A 19,720-nucleotide genomic window follows, 5' to 3' on the forward strand; every position below is an offset into this window, starting at 1 on the left:
AATCCCAAAGCTGCTTAAGAACAAAAACTGTTTCTGCCTGCTGTGTTAGAATTTAGCAGAAGCCCATTGCACAACTCGGGGCCAATCACTGTGACCTAACTTCATATTGCTACTGCCTGGGTAAACCTAACAAACCGTTTTGTCATGAAGCGTTCCGATTTCCCAAAATGAAAGATGGGCATGTAAACAGTGAACAGCCAGTAACATCACCCTGCTGCTTTTGTTCCAATGATGTCAAAATAACTTCTCCATCTTGCACCACTTTCTGCTGACTGGAAACCTCCCTTACCAACACTGCTGCAGATGCATGGACATCTTCGTTCATGGCATCATGCTGCAGTCCGACTCTACTGGCACAGCGCGTACCGAGCAGCGTGGGAAGCCTCACACCACTTCAGGGCTTACGCCTGACTTTTAATGTTAAAAGAGAATTTCCTTACGTAATTTATCTTTTGGTGTATATTGGAAAATATGATAAGCAATGGCATCTGTGACACTGTCAGTGAGGAGTAAAACTGCACACGTAAACATTCAGCTCGTGCATTTACCTGACAGAAAGGAAGAGGCAATCTCTGCAGGCAGAAACATTTCCATCAACCACCAACCCCCAAACCGCTCCCCTGCCTCCTCACCCCCCCCAACATGCAACAGGCAGTGCAGTTCCTTGTGTCCTACGAGGAGATTCACTGCAATAATTATATCGTGCTATTATTGCTATACGGCTAGAATCCTCAGTGGGTCAGGCAAACTGCATTGAAAACTCTGAAGCTGTTCATTTTATTTGCTTTTGAAGTCCTGCTTAACGCCACCAAACTTGAAGACCACGTGCAGGATTTCCTAATTTGTGCAAACACCTGTTGTCCGTGAGTAATGTGCTATGGGGAAACGCCCTCGTCTCCTCGGCTGTGTAACGTCTGAGCGTCAGCTTATGGAAGAACAAAGAACACTGCTATCTGACCGGCTACAATTAGCTTCGCAGGAACTTAAAAATAAATTAGGTATACTCAGAAAACGTCCACTTAGCATACTTATAAAGAAATGGCTTTTAAAGCAACTATTTCAAATATTATTGCACCTTCAAAAATAATACTATACGGGCTTGGAAAACAAGGGGAAACAAACATTAATTTAACACGTTAAAACAAGGGCAAAAAAGGAACTCAAGGCAAACAATTTCTTAAGTACCAGGTCTGGCATACACACGAAGACATCAAAACAAGAACTCAAGATAATTATGATTCCTAGTTAAAATCAGAAGACAAACTAAAACATGCTAAATTAGCTAAAATTAATCGTTACTCAGTCCTTTAAATAATGGTAATAACCCACAGCATCACTTCCTATTGACCCACCCACGCTTTCCCAAAGGGTAGGGCTATCACAAAGCTATCACTTCTGGAGGCTCTGGGTAACCTCAGGAACCCCCCTGGGCAGCCCCGCCACACGGACACGCGCTCAGGGCGAGTAACCGTGCCCTGTGCCACTGCAACCTGCGGGAAAGGCAAGGCCGAAGAACCCGAGGGGGGATCTCACTGTTCCTTCCATAGCTGTGCATTTGGGAGAACAGGAACAATACACAGAGATCTTCTGAAAAAAAATAACAAATGTAGAGCTCGTTCAGTACACTGCGTTATTCTTGACAGATTTCATAGGCACAAATGGATCAAGCAAATAAACAAAAACACTAGGAGAATCGAAACGAGCATGCTTTATGCATACTGCACTACGGTGAATAACAGCCTTACCGTTAAGTCCTACATTTAGCACCATTTTTATATCTGAACACGCTGAGAAAGCAATCATACATTCTGTTAGAAAAGGAAGTTACACGGAGCATGGACACGGGTGCAGGTGCACTTTGGAGAAGGATGGGACAGATCCGTTTCTGAGCAGTTACTTTACATCATGCTGTCAATGCTGCTGTGACATTTTCCAATGCATTACTGCTGCAATTTTTCCTTGCATAACAACTGAAAACACACAGCAGATCAGCAAGATTAAGTTGCTGAATCTAGTACTCATTTATCCACAAAAAAGGGAAAGTTTGAAAACAGAAGATTTCTTTATCAGATCCCAACATTTTGGGAAGAAGCAATATAAATTTGCCTTCTAAATTTAAGAAGTTTCTAATTTATCATCCCAGCCCTCCCATCAGTAAATGGGTAACAGAGGAGAGTGTACAGGCAACATACTATGGCATTTATTATTTATAAACCTTGAGATACAGAAACAAGGCAGCCCTTTAGTTACTGTTCATTAAAAAATTATGAAGCACTGGCATTTTCTTAATATGAAGACACAACCAGACAGCTATCAGCAAACATCCAGTCACACACCACACTCACACGCCTCTCACTCCAAGCACAGTAAACTTCATGTTTCTCAGTAGGCAGGAGGAAGAGAGAAAAGCTCTAGAAAGTGAAAGGGTTAGATATACAGTAAGTTTTCTAACCATATCCTAGGCATGTACAGTACACTCTCTAAAATTCACTGCCATCAACCAGATGCTATCTAAACCCAGCTGACTGTAAGCTTTCAGTTCCTTCTGCCCGCGTCACTGGAGTAACAGAGGCCAAAATCCGGAATAAAACAAATCATTCCTCGTTTCAATCGCAACTTCACCACATTCCTCCCATTTTCCAGCTTCTGAAAACGCAGCGTACGGTCTCCAGCAGCAGGGTTTATTTTCAAGCAGATCAAGTTCCACCTTTGCCTCAGGTCCGTGTGAAGTCCTGCTTCCCATCAAAGTGCAGTCAACCCGAAATTGCACCGACAATACATCATGCCCGCGGAGTCCAGCCAGGTGTCCGAGATGGGGTCGTACTTCTGCACAGTGTTCAGGTAGGACGACCCCGAATGACCTCCCACTACGTACAGGTAGTTGTCGATCACGGCGGCGCCAACTCCTATTGGAAAAAAAAAAGAGTAAGGTGACCATTGGGTGCATAAGGGAACGGCATTTTTGTTCCTGACTGAACCCCCCACCACCTCTTCTCAAGGCACAGCAGCCAAGTTCTCCCAGCCTCTCATTCTTTGGGCTGTCTCTAAAGAAAACGAAGAGCCCCTGTGTGCTCAGATGTTAACCTCCCTTCCGACTCTTCTCGCAGCCTTTCCCGAAGGCAAAGCAGTACTCCTCAGGCAGGCAGCAGAGAAGATGCTCTATTGAGTCTCAACATCAAAGCAGAGACAATAAAACAGCAGCCACGGGACTGCTGAAATTCACTCAATGGAAAAAAAGAGGACAGAGCAGAAACATTTCACGATGCTTCTGGTACGGCTCAGCGTTAACAAAAGGAGACTGGACTTCATGCTTACATTATGTTTTATTACTAAATACTTATTCTTTCACGCAACTGATGGCGTGACCTTTGGCCCAATGCAAAGATGAAGAACAACGCTCTGCAGACAAGTCCCTGCAACCCTAACTTCCTGCAGCTTCTCCCAGGTCACCCAGAAGCTCACCCCCAGGGGCACCCCGCTACCCGCTGAGCGCCGCGTGCCCCTACCTGTCCTGGGCTCCTTCATGGGCCGGCACACCGTCCACTGGTTCTGGTGCGGATCGTATCGCTCGATGCTCGAGAGGTGAGACACCCCGTTGTGCCCGCCCACCACAAAGATGAAGCCCAGCATGACGCCAACACCAAAGTTTATTCTCTTATCAGCCATTGAGGCGACCGTTTCCCAGGAGTTCTTACTTGGGTCGTAGCGCTCCATGCTGCAGATACAAAAACAACTCGTGAGGCTTGGATTCCAGTGACACCAGTTTTACTGCACGAGAAATGTACATCTGTCAGATTCACCCAGTACTGTTACAGACCAGAACAACGTAACACACAGAAAGAGCGCTGAGCTGACGGAAAAACCTGCAGCTCTGTCGCCTTGTACTGCCCGAGGCTAGCAGGTAAAACACTGAACCCGGCGGTAACACCTCGAGTGCCTCCACAACGGAGCTCGTGCAGCTGGAGACTCCCCAGAAAGTGGTGCCAAAAATCACTTCAACATCCTGACCCAGCAACTGCAGCTCAGCCACTCCTCCCATGTTGTCACACCCCTGCCATGCACCTTCAGGTTACAAACTGAAAGAAAGAAAGATTTTTCAACACTGGGCTCAGAACAGAAAGCTCTTTCAGCAGAGGACTGCTGCCGCGTATAAGGAAACTCATGGAAACCGAACAGATCGCAGATCTGAAGCGTACGTTTGGCTATCACAACACATCAAACCCTTCCTTGAGGCACGCCTGGAAAGTAACAGGAAAAAAAAACGTGGAGAGCAAATCCCTCAGCAAAAGCAGTAAAGGGGCTGCTGCTCAAACACCAAGGACAGAAGGGACCTTCGGGATAAAATGGAAGCTATCGGCATCGCTTTGTTCATCGCTGCAGCTGTACGGGTCAGCCACTGAGCGCTCCCTGCCCATAGCCATCCCCTGCCCATGGCGCAGCTTCAGTGGGACAACGGAGGTGGAAAAGGGGAGAACAGACAGTCAGAAGTGCTAAAGAGAAGGAGAAAAGGTGCTCAGTTACACAGCAACCAGCTTTCTATCAATGCTAGAGCTTGTGTGAGCCTTGAGACTGTGCAGCACGCCACATTACTTGCATCACTGAACAGTCGATAAAAACAAAATTATTGAACAAACAGTAAATTACATGTAAAGAGGCAATTAATGAAATATCCATTAATTTAATAACTCTGCAGGAGCTCTCAGCAGTTCCTTTTTGACTGAGGGAGAGAGCAAGGCTACTGCAGAACCCTAGTGCTGGAAGGAGCCTTCCCCTCTGAAGGCACCAACCCGACCCGGACCTTTCCCATTGCCCCACTGCTCAGTTCTGCATTTCCCAAAGGAGGCTGCTGCGTACACACGGGGCATTCATCTTTTGGGAAGCCCTGTCCTGAGCAAGGGCTCGGTTACCTTCCTTGGAGCATCACACCCCGGAGGTCCCCCGGGAACTCCTGGCACACCTGCTCCTTGCTGCTGCTGACTCTGCTTTGTTTACCCTTGCTAGCACGTCGGTAGCTCTGCGCAGCACCAGGAGGGCACACGCCTAAGGGGCAGCTTGCTCCAGGTCATCTTCCACGTGAAGAAATCCCAAGTCAACAGAAAACGTTTTTGAGACAGATTCTGTGCGGGCTGTGGCTGGGATGGGGCTCACCCTCCCCGTAGCAGCCCCCGCGTGCCCCCGGTGTCTTGGCCCTCCCCGGGCGGTGCTGGCACGGCAGCAAGGCTCTGCGAGCCCCCGGGGCCGGGCTGGGGACACAGCCAGGGGGACCTGAACCGCCCCGAGGGATGAAACGTACCCTGTGGCGTGGTGCCCAGCAGAGAGCTGGGGCAGGGGGCTCTCACTAACGCCTGGCCTCCTGAACAACCACTGCACGCACCCTGCTTCCCAACACGTGGCTGAGCGTCACTCTGTGATGGGAAGAAGAGAATAATCAGTTTTTCTCTTCTCTGCTTCTGCACGGCCTTTGCTTGTTCCCCCTGCCTTCTCTTCCTTCTTTTCCCTTTAATTAAACTAGCCATATCTCAGCCCATGAGCCTTTCTCTTTCCAGCATACTTTCTTCTCCCTCTCTTCTGAGAGGGGGTGTGGGGAACCGAGAGAGCGCTTGTGGTGGTGTTTAGCTGCCCAGCAGGGTAAAACCACCAGTTTCCTTCTCTACTGAGTATTTAAACTGCTATTACAGTCCGTAATTTAAAATATGAGCTGTATCCAGGTGCCGGAGCCCTGGCACAGGCTGCCCGGAGGGGCTGGGGGCTCCTTGGGGACATCTCCAGCAGCCACCTGGCCGTGGGGCTGGGCACCCTGCTGGGGGGCTGCTGGGGCTGGGCCAGAGGCACCCGGAGCTGCCTCGAGCCCCAGCCAGTCAGTGATACAAGAAACCAGACCCAAGACATACCAAGCTTCTTAAGATCTTGCCACAATCGTACCAAACAATTTAACCTGTTGACACTGTGCCTTTCAGTAATTTATAACACTTTTCATTTTCCAAGTGAAAACTGCTTGGCTAGACTTTCCCATTTGGGAAGCACTTCTTTGATTCCCAAGCTGTTCACGTAAAGGATATAAAATAGGAAGAATGAGTGTAATTAACGATTAGTGCAATGTTGTTATCCTGTCCTATTGAATAATCCAGCCTTACACCAAGATTTTCATTTTCGCTCTTTGTTCAGCTCTCCATGCCCGCAGTGTGCCCGTTTGCTTCCCGGAGGAGCATATGGCCGATCTGTTCCCGTTCGTAACGAAGAGTACCAGTACCAGTACCAGTCACTTTGCATAACCGAATACCCCGGCCTACCCATACAAAGCAACATGGAACAGGCTGATTAAAGAACACGCCGGCACCAGGAAGCGTCCCTGTGAATACCGGGGACACCAAGCATGCAGAAAATCCCACCCGTTTCTACGCAGCGCTTCTGACATGAGGGGCAACAGCCCGCATCCTGCGGTGCTGCAGATGGAGGCCAAGGCGCTGGCGCAGCAGCAGCAGGGTGCTGTCACACAGCAGCTCCTGAGCTGCCCCTGAGGGCACGCAGGCACAAGTACGGCACCCCTGGGTGTGCTGTGCTGCCCAGCTGGGGCACCCACACGGTCAGGAGCTCTCTCTGCCTGCCCAGCAGCACGCACCTACACCTCCTGCCTCGTCATTCGCCCTTCTCAGGGATTCCTGAGTAGCTACAGCGCTGAGCTGGGGCACACGGATACACTTCAGCAGAGATTTCCCAGCTGAGTTACCAGGCTGGTGCTACAGGAGGCTTAATGAGGCCCGCTGTGGACTCACGCTGATTTCTCTCAGAATGCTTCTAGCCGGCTGCTGAACACGTGCTTAAAGAGTGGCTGCTGCTGCTTACCAGCTTACGGCACCAGGCTAGACGTGAGAGGCACGTACCTGTTCATGTGGGCAGGCCCATAGCCCCCGATGGCGTATATCATCCCGTCCAGGACAGCCGCAGCGAAGCAGCTCCGCGTCTTGTTCATGGGGGCCACGAGCTGCCACTCCTTCACCTTGGGAATGTATTTCTCCACAGTCCGCAGGTAGGACTGCCCGTCGTAGCCCCCGAGGGCATAGAGCTCTCCCGCCAGGACGACCACTCCCAGAGTGCTGCGGCTCTCAAACATCCTCTCCAGGGACGTCCAAGTGTTCGTGTCGGGGTCCCAGCACTCCACCGAGTTCTCGTGCTTCCGATAGCTGATGCCTTGACACACGTGGGTGGCGATCCCTCCTACAACGTAGATCTTCTGGTCTAGGACACAAATTCCAAACTCGTAGCGGGGAATGCTGAGAGGTGCCAGGCCTATCCAGGAGTCATTCTGGGGAAAGTACATTTCAACACTGAAACAGAAGAGAAGAAAGATTGCATGAGCAAACACAACTCCATGAAGCTCTGTTATGTGCAAATAAGCAACAAGGAAGGCAGTCTGAAGTGTGTGCTCCGTATTTCTCATCCAAAGTTTGCCGTTTCTTCCAACAGCCTGAATGTAAGCTGAATCGAATGCTGCTCACTGCTCTAGAGAGCAAAAACCAAGGGCCTCGCTGAGTGAATGCTGTGTAGCCAAGTGGTGGGTAGCCACGGCACCAAGCCCAAGACCTGAGAAGGTGAATTTTGAAAGTAGAGAACGAGCTGACTGAGCCAGCAGCACGAATAACGTGAGGGAACACAACAGAGTGCTGATGCCTCGGCAGCTTTTGGAGACAGGCTGTGGGGAGGGCAAGCTAAAAATACAAACCAAAGGGTTATAAGGGGTAAACTGGAAACAAGAAACACCCAACAACTCCAAACAGCCACAGAGAAGGGAGACAGAAAAGAAGAACAAGAGAGGGATAATCACGTCTGACCACAAACATGTTTAGAAAGTTTTAAGATTGGTAAATACACTTCTTACACGTGCAGAAATATCTGTTTTCAAAATCCCGTGTGTTTCCACTTTCCGATGATTAGACTCAGTTCTAAAATATGGTGGCTCCGGGCTAGCACAGGCAGAATCTAGCCCATCTACCAAAATCTTTAACAACACACAGGAAAATAAAGCCACTGGAGAGGTGAAAACCACTGACTAAGAACCCAGAAGCAGGGACCGAACAAAACCAGGCTGGCTCTTGAAAGCAGTGGCCCCGTTAAAAAAGAACAGAACTACTTAGAATGCATTTAGTACCCTTATCACGAAGCAGTGGCCAACTGTGAGCAAAAAAAAAAAAAAAAAAAACAGCCTTCTTGCAAGTACAAATGAAAATCAAAATCAGAGTAGTGGAATTACACTTTCCCACTCCTGATTTTAGCTGTGGGAAGCTCAGGGACCTAAATTATTAGGAACTATTTTTAGCCAGTCTGTGATTTTTTTTTCTGTACGGCAAGAACTGCAACCTGAAGCATGAGCTGAAGCATCCGTCGGAGAGACCAATACAAGTAATACATAAATTAAAGAGAAATTTTTGTATGCATTAACACGTGGTTAACAACAGGAAGGTGCACTTTTGCTAAAATCAGACCAACAAAGTATTCCAGTCCACATCAGTCTGTAATATTGACACCACCATTTAAGAATCTGTGCAAGAAACAGCTGAGGAATAGCAGAGGACCCACTTTATTCATTCACTCAACTTGTTTAAAACACCCCACCCCTTAGTTCTTAAGAATATACACCTAACAATTCCCAGTCCCAACGGCCAGTTCGCTATGGACCCCCACTGACCAGAGAAATGAACTTTACGTAACTTTGACAGCGTTTCTAAATTATTAGAACGCAGGAGGAAAACCCCAGAGACGCTTCCCCATATTTTTAAGCGTGCACATACAGATGTCCAGGCACGAAACCGCCCCAGAGAAGAGCACCTCAAGTACAGTGCCAGCCCAGCATTTGGCCCCAGCCCAGCCCTGGGAGGCTGCCTTACTGCAGCGAGCGTTCTGTGCCTTCAGCATCGGAGCACTGTACGTGTGAGCACGCGCACAGCTGCAGGACCCCTTGCAGTTCACTATTTCTGAATGTGTTCCAGGAATACAACACTACAAGAAAGCCCAAGCAAGAAAGCTGTTTTCATCTGTTACCTTCCTTCTGCCCATGTGATCAGCTTCGGCAGTGCAACAAAGCGGTGAACTGAAGGGGATGCTCATTTTGAGAAGCGGATGAAGAGCAAAGATGAGCACTTACCTTCTCTGCTAGCACGAACACGGATATTCGCTCAGGAGCAGAGACTGAAAACACGATTGCATTATGACCAGGAACTTAATGTTGCTAAGAGTTACTTCTTAGCTTTTTTTATGATTGAGTCTGTTTTAATTCCAAAGGCTTTTGAGTTAGAAGTAGCATACAGACTGAAAACAGGCACGCTTACTACGAAATTCTCAACCACCAGAATGAAAAAGGTGAGATTTTCTACCTGTGTCAGCACCGACCACACCCCCTACCTCTGCAGACTACCCACAAAATCAAGAAGCGTGTTAAAGTCATCGCTTGTCCTTGTTCAAAAAAAACCTCCTTGAGTTCTCATAAGAAAAGCAGTGACCACAGCCCTGCAAACTACAGCCCTCCAGTGCGCCTTAGTCCTGACCAGGGAGATGACAAACGTGCGTGAGCAGCACAACGCTCAGGCTCTGCGGCAGCTTTACCCTTCCTTACCTCTCCAGGCAGGCAAAGAGCCCGGCCTTCCCTCCCACGGCACAGAGGACTTTGGGAGCACAGCGGGGCCGCGTCATCAGCATGGTCTGGTGGGAGAGCCGGTGCTCGGGCATGAAGTGGTACTTGAGGGCCTCGTTCAGCAGGTGCTTGCAGGTGTGGTCGTCGCGGATGAGGTGGTTGGCTTCGTACAGCCGCGTCAGGAACTTGACGCTGAGCAGCGGCAGGCGCACGCAGTGCAGCAGCTGCGCCAGGTACTTCTGCCGCTCCTGAACGTCGTACTTGATCCAGGACTCCAGCGCATAAAAAACCGTCTCCTCCGTCACAACGTTCAAGCAGTCATTGGAAACGATTTCGTCCAGTTCGGAGTGCGAAAGCTCAAGGAATTCTTCAGTCTGACAAACTTCTTCGAAGTTCTGACAGATGTACTTGTTGGCAGCCAGGTAGAGGTCGTGGCAGCCGTAGGTCTCTGCGAACCGGGAAATCCCGATGCAGTTGCCGGGGTCGAGCTGGCTCTCGAGGAAGGCGCAGCACTCCTTCACCACCAGCTTGATTTGGAGGAGGTTTGCGGCTGGAAGGAGCGACTCCACGGTGTCCTGGGAGATGAACACGGTTCCCGTGTAGGCGTACTCCACGATGGCCTGCAGGGCTGCCTCGTCGATGCACTGGAACTCTACCTCTGAATTCTCCTTCTCGGAGAGGTTCCCCGTGAACATGGCCTTGAAATACGGGCTGATGCTGGCGAGCACCACTTTGTGGGCATGGATCTTGACATCGCCGACTCGAAGGATAATGTCACACAGCTCGTGATGCTGGCGAAGGAGGTTCAAGCCTTGCAGAAGCTGCTCAGAATGCAAGTGGGTTAAGTTGGCAAGCATGTAGGTTGGAGACGACTGGTCCATCTGTGACAAACAGGATTTTTACAGCATTACTCAGGGTTTCGCTTTCAGCACTTTCATTACTCATGGTACTTAGACATGCTGCACATAACATTTAAATAATATTTTTCCTTTTATGCTTTATCTAAATTAGTATATTGCTCTCCAATTTACTTCTCAAGTCCTTATGCTCTACGCTTTTTCATAGGCTTTAAATCCAAGGCAATCACATGTTTATTCATGGCGGATTCTATATTCATCTCTTACTAAAAAATACACAAACTTTTTTTCCCCATCTGGAACAAAATGTGTACTACCTGGCGCACAGAGTGCCTGCCAGAGTTCTACATCGGCTACTCAAGAGAACTGTGCAGAGACCGCAATAAAAGCGGAGACAAATAAAGAATTGGCTTATCTGAGGCAAAGTTTCCCAACTTCTGAACCTAGCCGTGCTCCTCGAGCCCCACGAGCCCCCCCGAGCTCCTCGAGCATAGCCAGACCCTGCCTCCCTCCCAGCAGCTGTGCCAGGCAGGGGGGGTAGTGTTCCCCATTGCCCCCTTCCCCTAGCAGAGCCTCGCTCTGAGCCCCAGGGCTGCAGGAGGGGTGGGACAGAGGTTACTGTACTCTGGAGAGGAGCGCAGAGAAGCGGGATCCTTGCCTCCCCCCACGGGTGGCTTCTGTCAGGACAAGAGCTGCCCAGCGGTGCCCGCAGAGGGCAGGGTGGGTGCCCTGGTACCACCACCTCCCCTCCAGGCCGCGCGGTGTTCGTAGGGGCAGGAGAGGGGCAGGCGTTGCCACCCTCAGCCCAGCACTTCTCCCAGAAATGAGTTCGCCCCCAGCACTGCCAGTGCTGCGGTACCCGCGGTAACTTCAGCTTGGGGACAGCTCCAGCGGTGCTGCCACCCCCAGCAGCGCCTCAGGTCCTGCTCAGCGCCTCCCACCAGTGCACTGCCCCACGGCGGGGGGGTGTGGGGTGCCGGCACCTCGGGGGGCAGAGCTGCTGTGTGGTGGGGAGCCCTGCCACCACCCCGCCCCTGAGCGCAGCAGCTGGTTTCACTCTGACTGCACAGCCAGATCTCACTTCCTTTATCTCACCGTTACGAAGTTTATTGTTTTTACAGCTCCTTAACCGGCACCTCGTTTGCAGTGAGCACCTTTACAAAGGGCTTCACCTGGAGGCGCAGAGGCGGCTACCACCGCGCACAGCAGCGAGGGCTCCTCTGGGAGGGGAGAGCCTGGCCCCAGAGAGCTCGGCCTCCTGCAGCCCCAGCCCTGCGCTGCAGGAACCAAGCGCACACCGAGGGGGACCCCTGGGCTGTATTTCGGGAGGCACCGTCCCGGTGCCGGCGTTTCCCGATGCCGCCTCAGGCCGTGCCCAGAGCCGCCCAGCAGCCGGGGCCGCGCTGTGCGCTCAGGCTCAGCTCCCCCACACTGAGGCGGCAGCACCACGGCACCAGGCGCTGCCCCGGCCCCACCGCACGCACCCGGGGCAGCGCCGGGGCTGAGCCGAGACCCCGGGACCCTCCCGGGCCCCCCCGGTGCCGCCCCCCCCCCCCCGTTACCTGCGGGCGCTGCGGGTGCCCGCGGCCTCTGGCGCCCCGTCGCGGCTCGGCCCCGCTACGTCACTTCCGCGCGCCGCCAGCCGCGGCCGGAGGGGAGGGGAGCGGGAGAGGGGCGGCGCTCCCACAGCGCCCCGCGCCCGGGCGGCACCACCCGTGGCATGGCGGGGGGGAGACCAGTTCCTGATCCCGATCCCTATCCCCGCTGCCACCGCGACGTGTCCATTATTTCGAATTGAGGCCCACCTCCCCTCCGTACGCGCGGCGGTGAGGGCGAAGAAGCGCTCCCTGCGTATATATGTGTATGTGTGTGTCTGTGTGTGTACTCGTCCCCCCCCCGCAGCACCATGGTCGGCTCCGCGCATGCGCGGCCCCTCAGGCAGCCCCTTGGCGACGGCGGCGTGCGGGCGGGCGGGGCGTTGCCGGGGGCGCCCCCCCCTCCTCCCCCTTCCCCGCCGCTCCCCCATGGCCGCCGCCGCCCGCCCGCGCCATGCAGCGGCCGCCGGGCCCCGCGGGTGACGGCGCCGGGCCCGGGAACGGGCAGGGGCAGGGGCAGGGGCAGGGGCAGGGGCGGGCTCGGGCCCTGCAGGAGCTGCAGCGGCTGCTGGCGGCGGCCGAGCCGGCGGCGCTGGGCCGGGCGCTGAGGCGGGAGCGGCGCCGCCTCCTGCTGGGGCTGCTGCGGGCCAACGGGCCCCGGCCCCTGCCCCTGGCCCTGCCCCCGGCCGGGCACAGCGCGGGGGCCGACACGGGCCGGCTGCTGGCGGGCAGCAGGGCTCGGAGCGCGCACGGCTGCTGCGGGCACCGCAACACCGACAGCCTGCGGGCCGCCCGCCCGGCTGCTGAGCGAGGAGGGAGCCCGAGGAGAGTCCTGAGCGCCAGCAGAGGGAGGAGCAGGCTGCCGTGGGACGGCGGGGAGGGAGGCACCATGCCCTCCGCCAAGGGCGTGCAGCAGGTGCGTACCGACAGCCCCGGGCAGCTCCGCTCGCAGGGCTGTCCGCGGGAGGGTTTGGCAGCTCTCAAAGGTGCGCTGATTAACAGATATTTCTGAGCTATGGCTAACTTCTAATGTAGCCGGACTGTGACCGAAGCTGGTGCAGTTTGGCAGCGTACCTCTGGTACAGCTCGTGGTCTGCCAGGTGTGCCTGCAGCTCGCAGGCTGATTCGGCTAGGAAAAACCTCGGTGAGACAGAAACAGTGATTCTGACTGGCCCAGGTTCTGGTTTTAACACTGACCCTGTTGGCATCCACACCTGGAAGGAACCGTTGATAAATTAATTCCCTTCCAGTTGGGCAGTGGCTCTGCTCTGTGACATCTGGTTTCGATATCCCCGCACATAAGAGCTGGGGCATGTGCTGTTTCCTTTAGCTGCACGGGTTTAATTCAGCATCACTTGGTCTGCAGCGAAGGAGTTACTCTAGAATTACTCAAACTCTGTCACTGAGCAAGAGGCTCTTTAAAGAAAATTGGAAGTTGGCTCAGTAGATTTCCTCACTGCCATGTTTACATATTCAGAATTTAATTCTCAGTTGCTTAGTAACTTGCTGCTGTCATGGCTGAGATCACGAGCAGTGACAAACGGTGTTCCTGCGTGAAGGGCAGGCTTTCCTGAAGCCTCACAGCGCAGGGATGTGAGCTGACAGCATTGCACTGTGACAACCTGGAAGGAGTCTGTGCATTTCCTGGGGTACACCGGTACCAAAGGCAAGGCCTCCCCTGGCAGCAGCTCGCAGGGCCAGGAGGCTCCTGGGGAACAGGTCTGACCTTTTTTTAAATCTTTTTGCACACGTGCTTGTGTTTATCCATGTGAACTGGGTGGACTGCCCAATGTTTCATCCCTGGAGGGAGGAAGGGAGGGAGAGAAGGCAATTAATGTTTGGTTTGAGTTTCGCTGCATACGTGAAGTCGTTAGGAACGGTGTGGGCTCGAGTTTGAGCGGGGAAGTAGCCTCGTGTTTGAGGCTTCAGGCCACGGACAGTGAGGTGGGCTGTCTGTGGGGTGACAGCCTCGATGCTGCTGCAGGGACACTTAGACCCTGTGAATGTTTGTAGCTGTAGTGGGGTCTTCATGGACCTAAACCCCACCTCATACTACTGGGGTGGAAACCAGTCCCGCTGCCAGGGAGCCGGCGTTTCTTTTCTTTCCTCCTGGGAAAACTTTGGTTGTGTAACATCATGCAAATACCTCAGCGTAAAATGTACGCCTTCCTGTTGGGATCATCTTTATTCTTCCATCCTTGTGTGCAGTGCCGAATGTCTCGCCTTGTCCATCCTTATGAATAGATGTAGAACTTGAGATGGTGCCAGCTTGTTTTGCAGAATTAGACCTGAATCGGTTTCAGCCTTTCTTTGGTGACCGCATCGTTCTAAACTCAAACCAAGGAACTGCTGGGGAACTGTGCAGGTTGCTGGCCCCAGCCTGTTTTTCTCTGCGGCGTGTGGGGGCCTTAAGCCATGAGATTACCGACTCTCACTTTGCTTTCACTGCTGCCACGTAGTAGGAGAACACAGAAGTTCTTCTGCAGGGAGCAAATAGTGTTTGTCATGTGCTGTATGTATTCCCTTGTAATGAGGTGGGGTTTGCATCTAATGACTTTTTCGAAGACATCCTGCGCCTCTTACAGATGCTGTTTGTTCTTGTCTCTTCTCTCTGCTTTCTGCCTTGTTCTGTTTCCTTCTCACTTCCATTTTATGTTGTTTTCTTACATATTTAAGTCGGTAGAAAGCAGATCAGTAGCTGTGAGGTGTCAGAATTTGAAGACTTCATCTGTTGCCCTCTGCCAGAGGAAACGCGTTAGTGCTGCTTTGGCACTTACTTGAAAGACGCCTGAATACCCAGAACCCTCCAGTTATCCAGAATTCCTTTTACCCTGACGTGTAACTCCTCTGCACGTAGCTTTGTGCTTGCTTGCAGGTAAGTACTGATGAGAATAACATTTGATGTCATGTCTGATAGCATTTGGAAGCTGCCACTTTTGACTTGGGCATAAAGGAAGGTGCTGCCGAAATGCCGGTAGCCTTACCAGCGTGCTCTCGAGGTGGTGATTCACCTGGTGCCAAAACGTCAGGAGTGTTGTTCCTGCAGGTCTGGAAAGCAATGCAGTGCCGCAGCTGCATTTTCATTCAGTGGAAAAATTGAAAGATTTGGTTCAGTCCATGTGAAAATGCAAACTGCTTCTTCCCCAGCAGGCAGTTAGAGGAGCACCGTGCTGGCAGGCTTACGGTTTGGCAGTTACCCTTCAAGGGGCTTGTGCGAGCTGTGATGTTAAAAACTTTGCAGTGGATTAACAGCTGCCCACCTGCGAAGCTCTTTCAAGACATACTGGGACAAATGTGAGTGGAGCGTGGCTCAAGGAGTGGCTTTGCCTCTGTACAGTCCCGTACCAGTGCAGTCTGTGGGGGCTGCCGTAACCATCGTGCAGCTCCTGGATGTAAATCCCTTCACCCGTCGTGCAGCTCTCTCTCCAGCACCAGGTGTTTAGCTGGTGCTGGCAGCACGCACTGCCTCTCAGAAGTGCTGGTGGTGCTCAGATTGTCAGCTTCCAGGATTGCCTCGTACCCGGACAGCTGTGCAGGGAAGCTCTGGCTGTAGGGATGTGCCGGTGAAAGGGACAGGCGTCATTTGATGTAGCTGCTGCATCTTCCCCTCTGTGTGGAGGGAGCGAGCAGCCTTGTTTGCTGAAGAGTTCTGTGAGGGAGGCTTGATGAGGAGGTTAACCAGATGCTGTTCTTCATCGTGTGTAAGGGAGAGAAACAGAGTGGGGATTCATTGTAGTTACCTACACAGTAATTGCTTAAGCAGCCCCATTGTCAATGGGGAAAGTGCAATCTGGAGAATCTGGAGGGCCGTCTTGGTGGCCAAGGACGTAATTTAATAGGACATGAACTGTTTTCAAAACTTTATCAAGTCCTAAATCTTACTGAGTGGCTCAATCTGCATTTCCTCTAATGGGAGCGTAAAGAACACCGTGGTGTCAGCACTGCGATACTTCTCTGATCGCTGCAGGTTGATGGCTTTGTTTCCCCGTCTTCACATCCCGATCATTTACCAATCTGACCCTGCTGTTAACCTGTCTGAATGGATTGTGAAACTCTCCAGGGCAGGGGACCATCACCTTACCTGGCTTTCTGATACTTTCCTGCAGTATTTGCTGGCTTCTTGACGGTGCTTGTTTATGTATGCCCGTGCCACAAAATGACGTTTGTCCCACGGCATGTGTCTCTGTGTACAAATAGGTGAGCTGTGCTTTCCCCTAAGCCACACTGGGACCGGAGAACTTGGGCAGTGTTTCCTGTACTTGAAGATTTTCCTCATTAGCTGAGAAATTGCAAAAGCTGTATAAATAAAGTCCTTTACCCCAGGGCATTTAATGAGCAAAGAGATAGAAAGGCAGCCCCGTGTCTCTTCGTTACTGCCTGCTTTTAGTATGGTATGTCATGCATAAAATGTGCGTACTTGTTCAAGTAAATGTAAAAAAAAAAAAAAATTAATTATTAATTCGGACATTCCTTTGAGATGAATTTGTTTAAAAATTAACTTTTGGAGTCATTCTGTGGCTGAAAGAATGCATGAAATTAGCTTAATCTTTAAAGCTCTTTTTCTACTTGTATTTTTAAAGTCAGGTGACGCTGCGATTGTCCAAGGCCACGTCTAGACTTTGCTGATCAGATAAGATAGGGAGTTAAAGGTGTAGGTTAATGTGTACTGGGCATGTGAGGTAGATAAAGCACACTGCCTCTGCCACTGTGTCTACACACGGCTTCCGTGGGCGATGTTAACTGGCTCGATGGGTGAAACGCTGCCCTGCAACCTCGGAAGTGCTCTGACAGTGCATTTGTTTCATGCCCGCTGCGAGCCTGGGGGGTCAGTGATGCTAGCAGGATTCACACGGCCAGTCTGACCGCGGTGTGCTGCACACACAGCCCCTCAGGGCTTGCAGCTCTCCTGCACGGCTCCGTGCTGTGCGGGGCTGAGGTGTGAGTGCAGTGACACGGCCTGTCGGGATCGCCAGCTGAGGCACCACGAGCTGGCAGGGGTTATTTAACACCAGAGGTGCAAGAGCAGGGCTTCTCGCTGCTGAATTTGCACGAGGCTGCAGGTCTGTGCAGCATTACAAGCCGGCAGTGAGCAGCTCGGGAGCCTCAGACGCTTCAGCTGCCGGCACCTCAGCCTCGGGGAATACCCTGGTTCTGTGCTGAGAGGGGAGGAGAGAGGAGGGGAGCCTGCTCCTGGCCTGCGGCAGAACAGCACAGCAAAATGGGATAGCTCAGGGCCACGGGGCCTTCCTGGGAGCCCTGCTGGGGGCTGTGCCGCACGGTGCCTGGCCGTGGGATGCACTTACAGAAGGTGACGCTGCCGGGGGACACGCCACCCCGCTGGTAAAAAGGGCACTGAGTAAAGCATTTGTAGCGGTCTGTTCAGTCTGTGAGCCTCGTGCCGTGACAGCTGCTGCCCTGTGGCTGCACAGCCTGACTGCACGCCTTGGTGCTTCGTGTGTTGGACGTAATGCTTACAGCCGAATTGCTGCTCCTGCAACCCCAGCTTTTCGTTTTCCTTTCTCTCCCAGAGCAAAACCCAAGTTCATCAACTGAAGTATAATTACCTGTGTTTCTGTTTCTCATTCCTGGCAGCTGCACACATCTGTCACAGCTGTGGCCCAGACCGGGCCCTTCAACTCTACCTGCTCCTCAGCCCAGCTTTTGGGCGGCCCCTGAGCTCCTGGTGCTCACGTTGGGCAGAGCTCATTGCTGGCACCACGCAGCTCACGTCAGCAGGCTGAAGCCTCTCTGGTTCCAGCTAAATCAATAAAGCTCTGTCTGGTTTGTTTTTGTTTTTAGCACCTCTGATTTTAGCTTCTGCAGCATACACCTCCAGGAGCCCTGTGACAGCAGCAGTGGAGCACTTTTTGTTTGCCAGAGATGGAAAATGTTTGGCAAAACAGGGCAGTAATAAAGAGCTTAGCCCCATGGATTGTTTCCTTCGTACTTCAGAAGGGTCCTGTTCCTTTCGAATTGCGAACAGGCAGAGCCAGGCTCGGGAGGATGGATGTGATCTGTAAATCCCGTGGGTAACGGTCTCTGGGTCTGTCCAGGTGAATGTTCTCTCTCTGGAGGTGCCGGTGCATTACGTCTGCTGCAATTCCGTGGTCTCCGGGAGCTGTAAACAATTCCAGGCTGCGGCAAGCCAGAGCCTACCCTGAGGGAAACGTTCAGGTTGTTTTCTGTGGGACTCAGCACGATCTGCTAACTGGGCTTCTGGGTGCTGGCTTTAAGAAATGGAAATTAACCCGCTGTAACAACACATGATACATTCACAAATCATTTCCCAGCTCCTCATGCCATTCCTGGGAGGTCACACACATGAGGTCTGGGTGGCGTTGGCAGGCCCTCTATTCCCTTTTAAACTCGAATCTTTTATAATTCCAGTTTAAGCAAATTATCAGAACAGAAACACTCCTTAGGTTTTAGGTACAAAGTGCTATTTATAAACTAAATGCTACAGCCCTGCTGACAGCAGGAATGAAACTTGCTGCCCCAAGAGAGCGAACGCTGCGCTGGGGGGTCCTCGGCAGTGTCTGGTCGCTGCCTGCTCCTGCCTGCCCTGCAGACCAAGTGTGCTGTGTGTAATGCAGAATTACCACAGGAGAAAAGCTCCCTTGCAGTTTTTCCCTGTAAAACCTACCTGCTATCTCAATAATATATCTAAATAATATCTAAGATTCCTAAAAAATATCTGCTGCGGGTCACCGTGCCCGCAGCTGACAGCAGTGCCCTCGGGTGGGGCACCAACAGCATCCGAACGCTTTGCTGAGGTTTTACGCCGTGGTGTGAACCACCCCTGAGCTGTTCTCGTGTAGCTGCAGGTTTGGCTGTCCGCGGGGGGTTTTGCCGGAGGTGTCAGCCTCTGGGAGGTGAGCCGCGGTTTTTCTGGGGTCTGGGGGAACATTTTGGAGAAGCACTGCTGTACACTCGTGCTCCTGTTAGTGCATCCTCTTGCTGTGATTGCCCGTGGTGTGCGTCCAGCCGTCAGGACTTGGTTCCTGTTCGCATTTCTGGCCGTGGTCTGACCGAGGCTCGTCCCTCCGGCTGGGACCCGGCTGCGCTCTCCCATTGCAGGCAGGATCCAGGCCGACCCCTTCAGTGCCTCGGCTGCTGGAGCCTTCCCTCACTGCGAGCTTCCAGCTGAGCTTTTATTTCCCTCAGCATTTCACGTGCGAGTCCAACCTCAGAAACCCAACTGGAATGCTCAGGCCTGCGTGAGCACCGTGTGTGAGGGCGGACGGTGAGATCAAAAGTTTTCAGCTTCTGAGCGCTTCGGTGGGGCTGCCTGGCAAGGGACCAGAGACACCGAGTCGCTGTGCCGATGGCCCTGCAGTGCATTACAATAGGTCAGGGCATGCCGTTCTGTCATCAACACCGGATTTTTGCCTATTTTTTAACCACAAAGACCTCCCAGGATCAGCGCCGCTGCTGGAGCTGGGGAGCGGTGTCCCCGCGGCCGTGCACCTTGGCAGCCAGCACGGAGACAAACAGCTGGGCTTTGTGAGCTGCTCGGGGATTTAAAGAGCAGGCTGGAAATACAGCCAAATTGCTGCTTTGCTTATTTATTCACTGCTAACAGGTACCGTGTGTGAGTTGTTTTTTCTGGTTGTAAGGGAGGAGGCACTACGAGAGGGAGCAGA

At 52.5% G+C, this 19,720-nt stretch overlaps 2 protein-coding genes across 5 annotated transcripts in view; one reads left to right on the plus strand and one right to left on the minus strand.

Moving 5' to 3' along the window:
* Positions 1–640: 640 nt before the first annotated feature.
* KLHL28 (kelch like family member 28) lies at positions 641–12,077 on the minus strand. The gene is made up of 5 exons (XM_082760955.1): positions 12,045–12,077; positions 9,608–10,506; positions 6,882–7,325; positions 3,507–3,715; positions 641–2,906 (listed from the first exon to the last, which is right to left on the minus strand). Exons 2-5 carry the CDS (start codon positions 10,504–10,506, stop codon positions 2,743–2,745), a joined length of 1,716 nt encoding a protein of 571 aa, XP_082617081.1. The 5' UTR covers positions 12,045–12,077; the 3' UTR covers positions 641–2,742.
* Positions 12,078–12,488: 411 nt separating this feature from the next.
* Positions 12,489–19,720, plus strand: part of TOGARAM1 (TOG array regulator of axonemal microtubules 1) — a 39,231-nt gene continuing 31,999 nt past the window's right edge. The window contains exons 1-2 of one of the 4 annotated variants that reach the window (XM_082762015.1): positions 12,876–12,993; positions 14,754–14,952. Coding sequence is in view for 2 of the 4 variants with exons in the window: in XM_082762014.1 (XP_082618140.1) it covers positions 12,532–12,993 (462 nt within the window). In the remaining 2 variants the exon portion in view is untranslated. Of the gene's footprint in view, positions 12,994–14,753; positions 14,953–19,561; positions 19,660–19,720 lie in introns of those variants that run through there. The other 3 variants (XM_082762014.1, XM_082762013.1, XM_082762016.1) reach the window with 3 other exon arrangements.

Source organism: Aythya marila (assembly GCF_965140915.1).
Source record: "Aythya marila genome assembly, chromosome: 5".
Lineage (NCBI taxonomy): Eukaryota > Metazoa > Chordata > Aves > Anseriformes > Anatidae > Aythya > Aythya marila.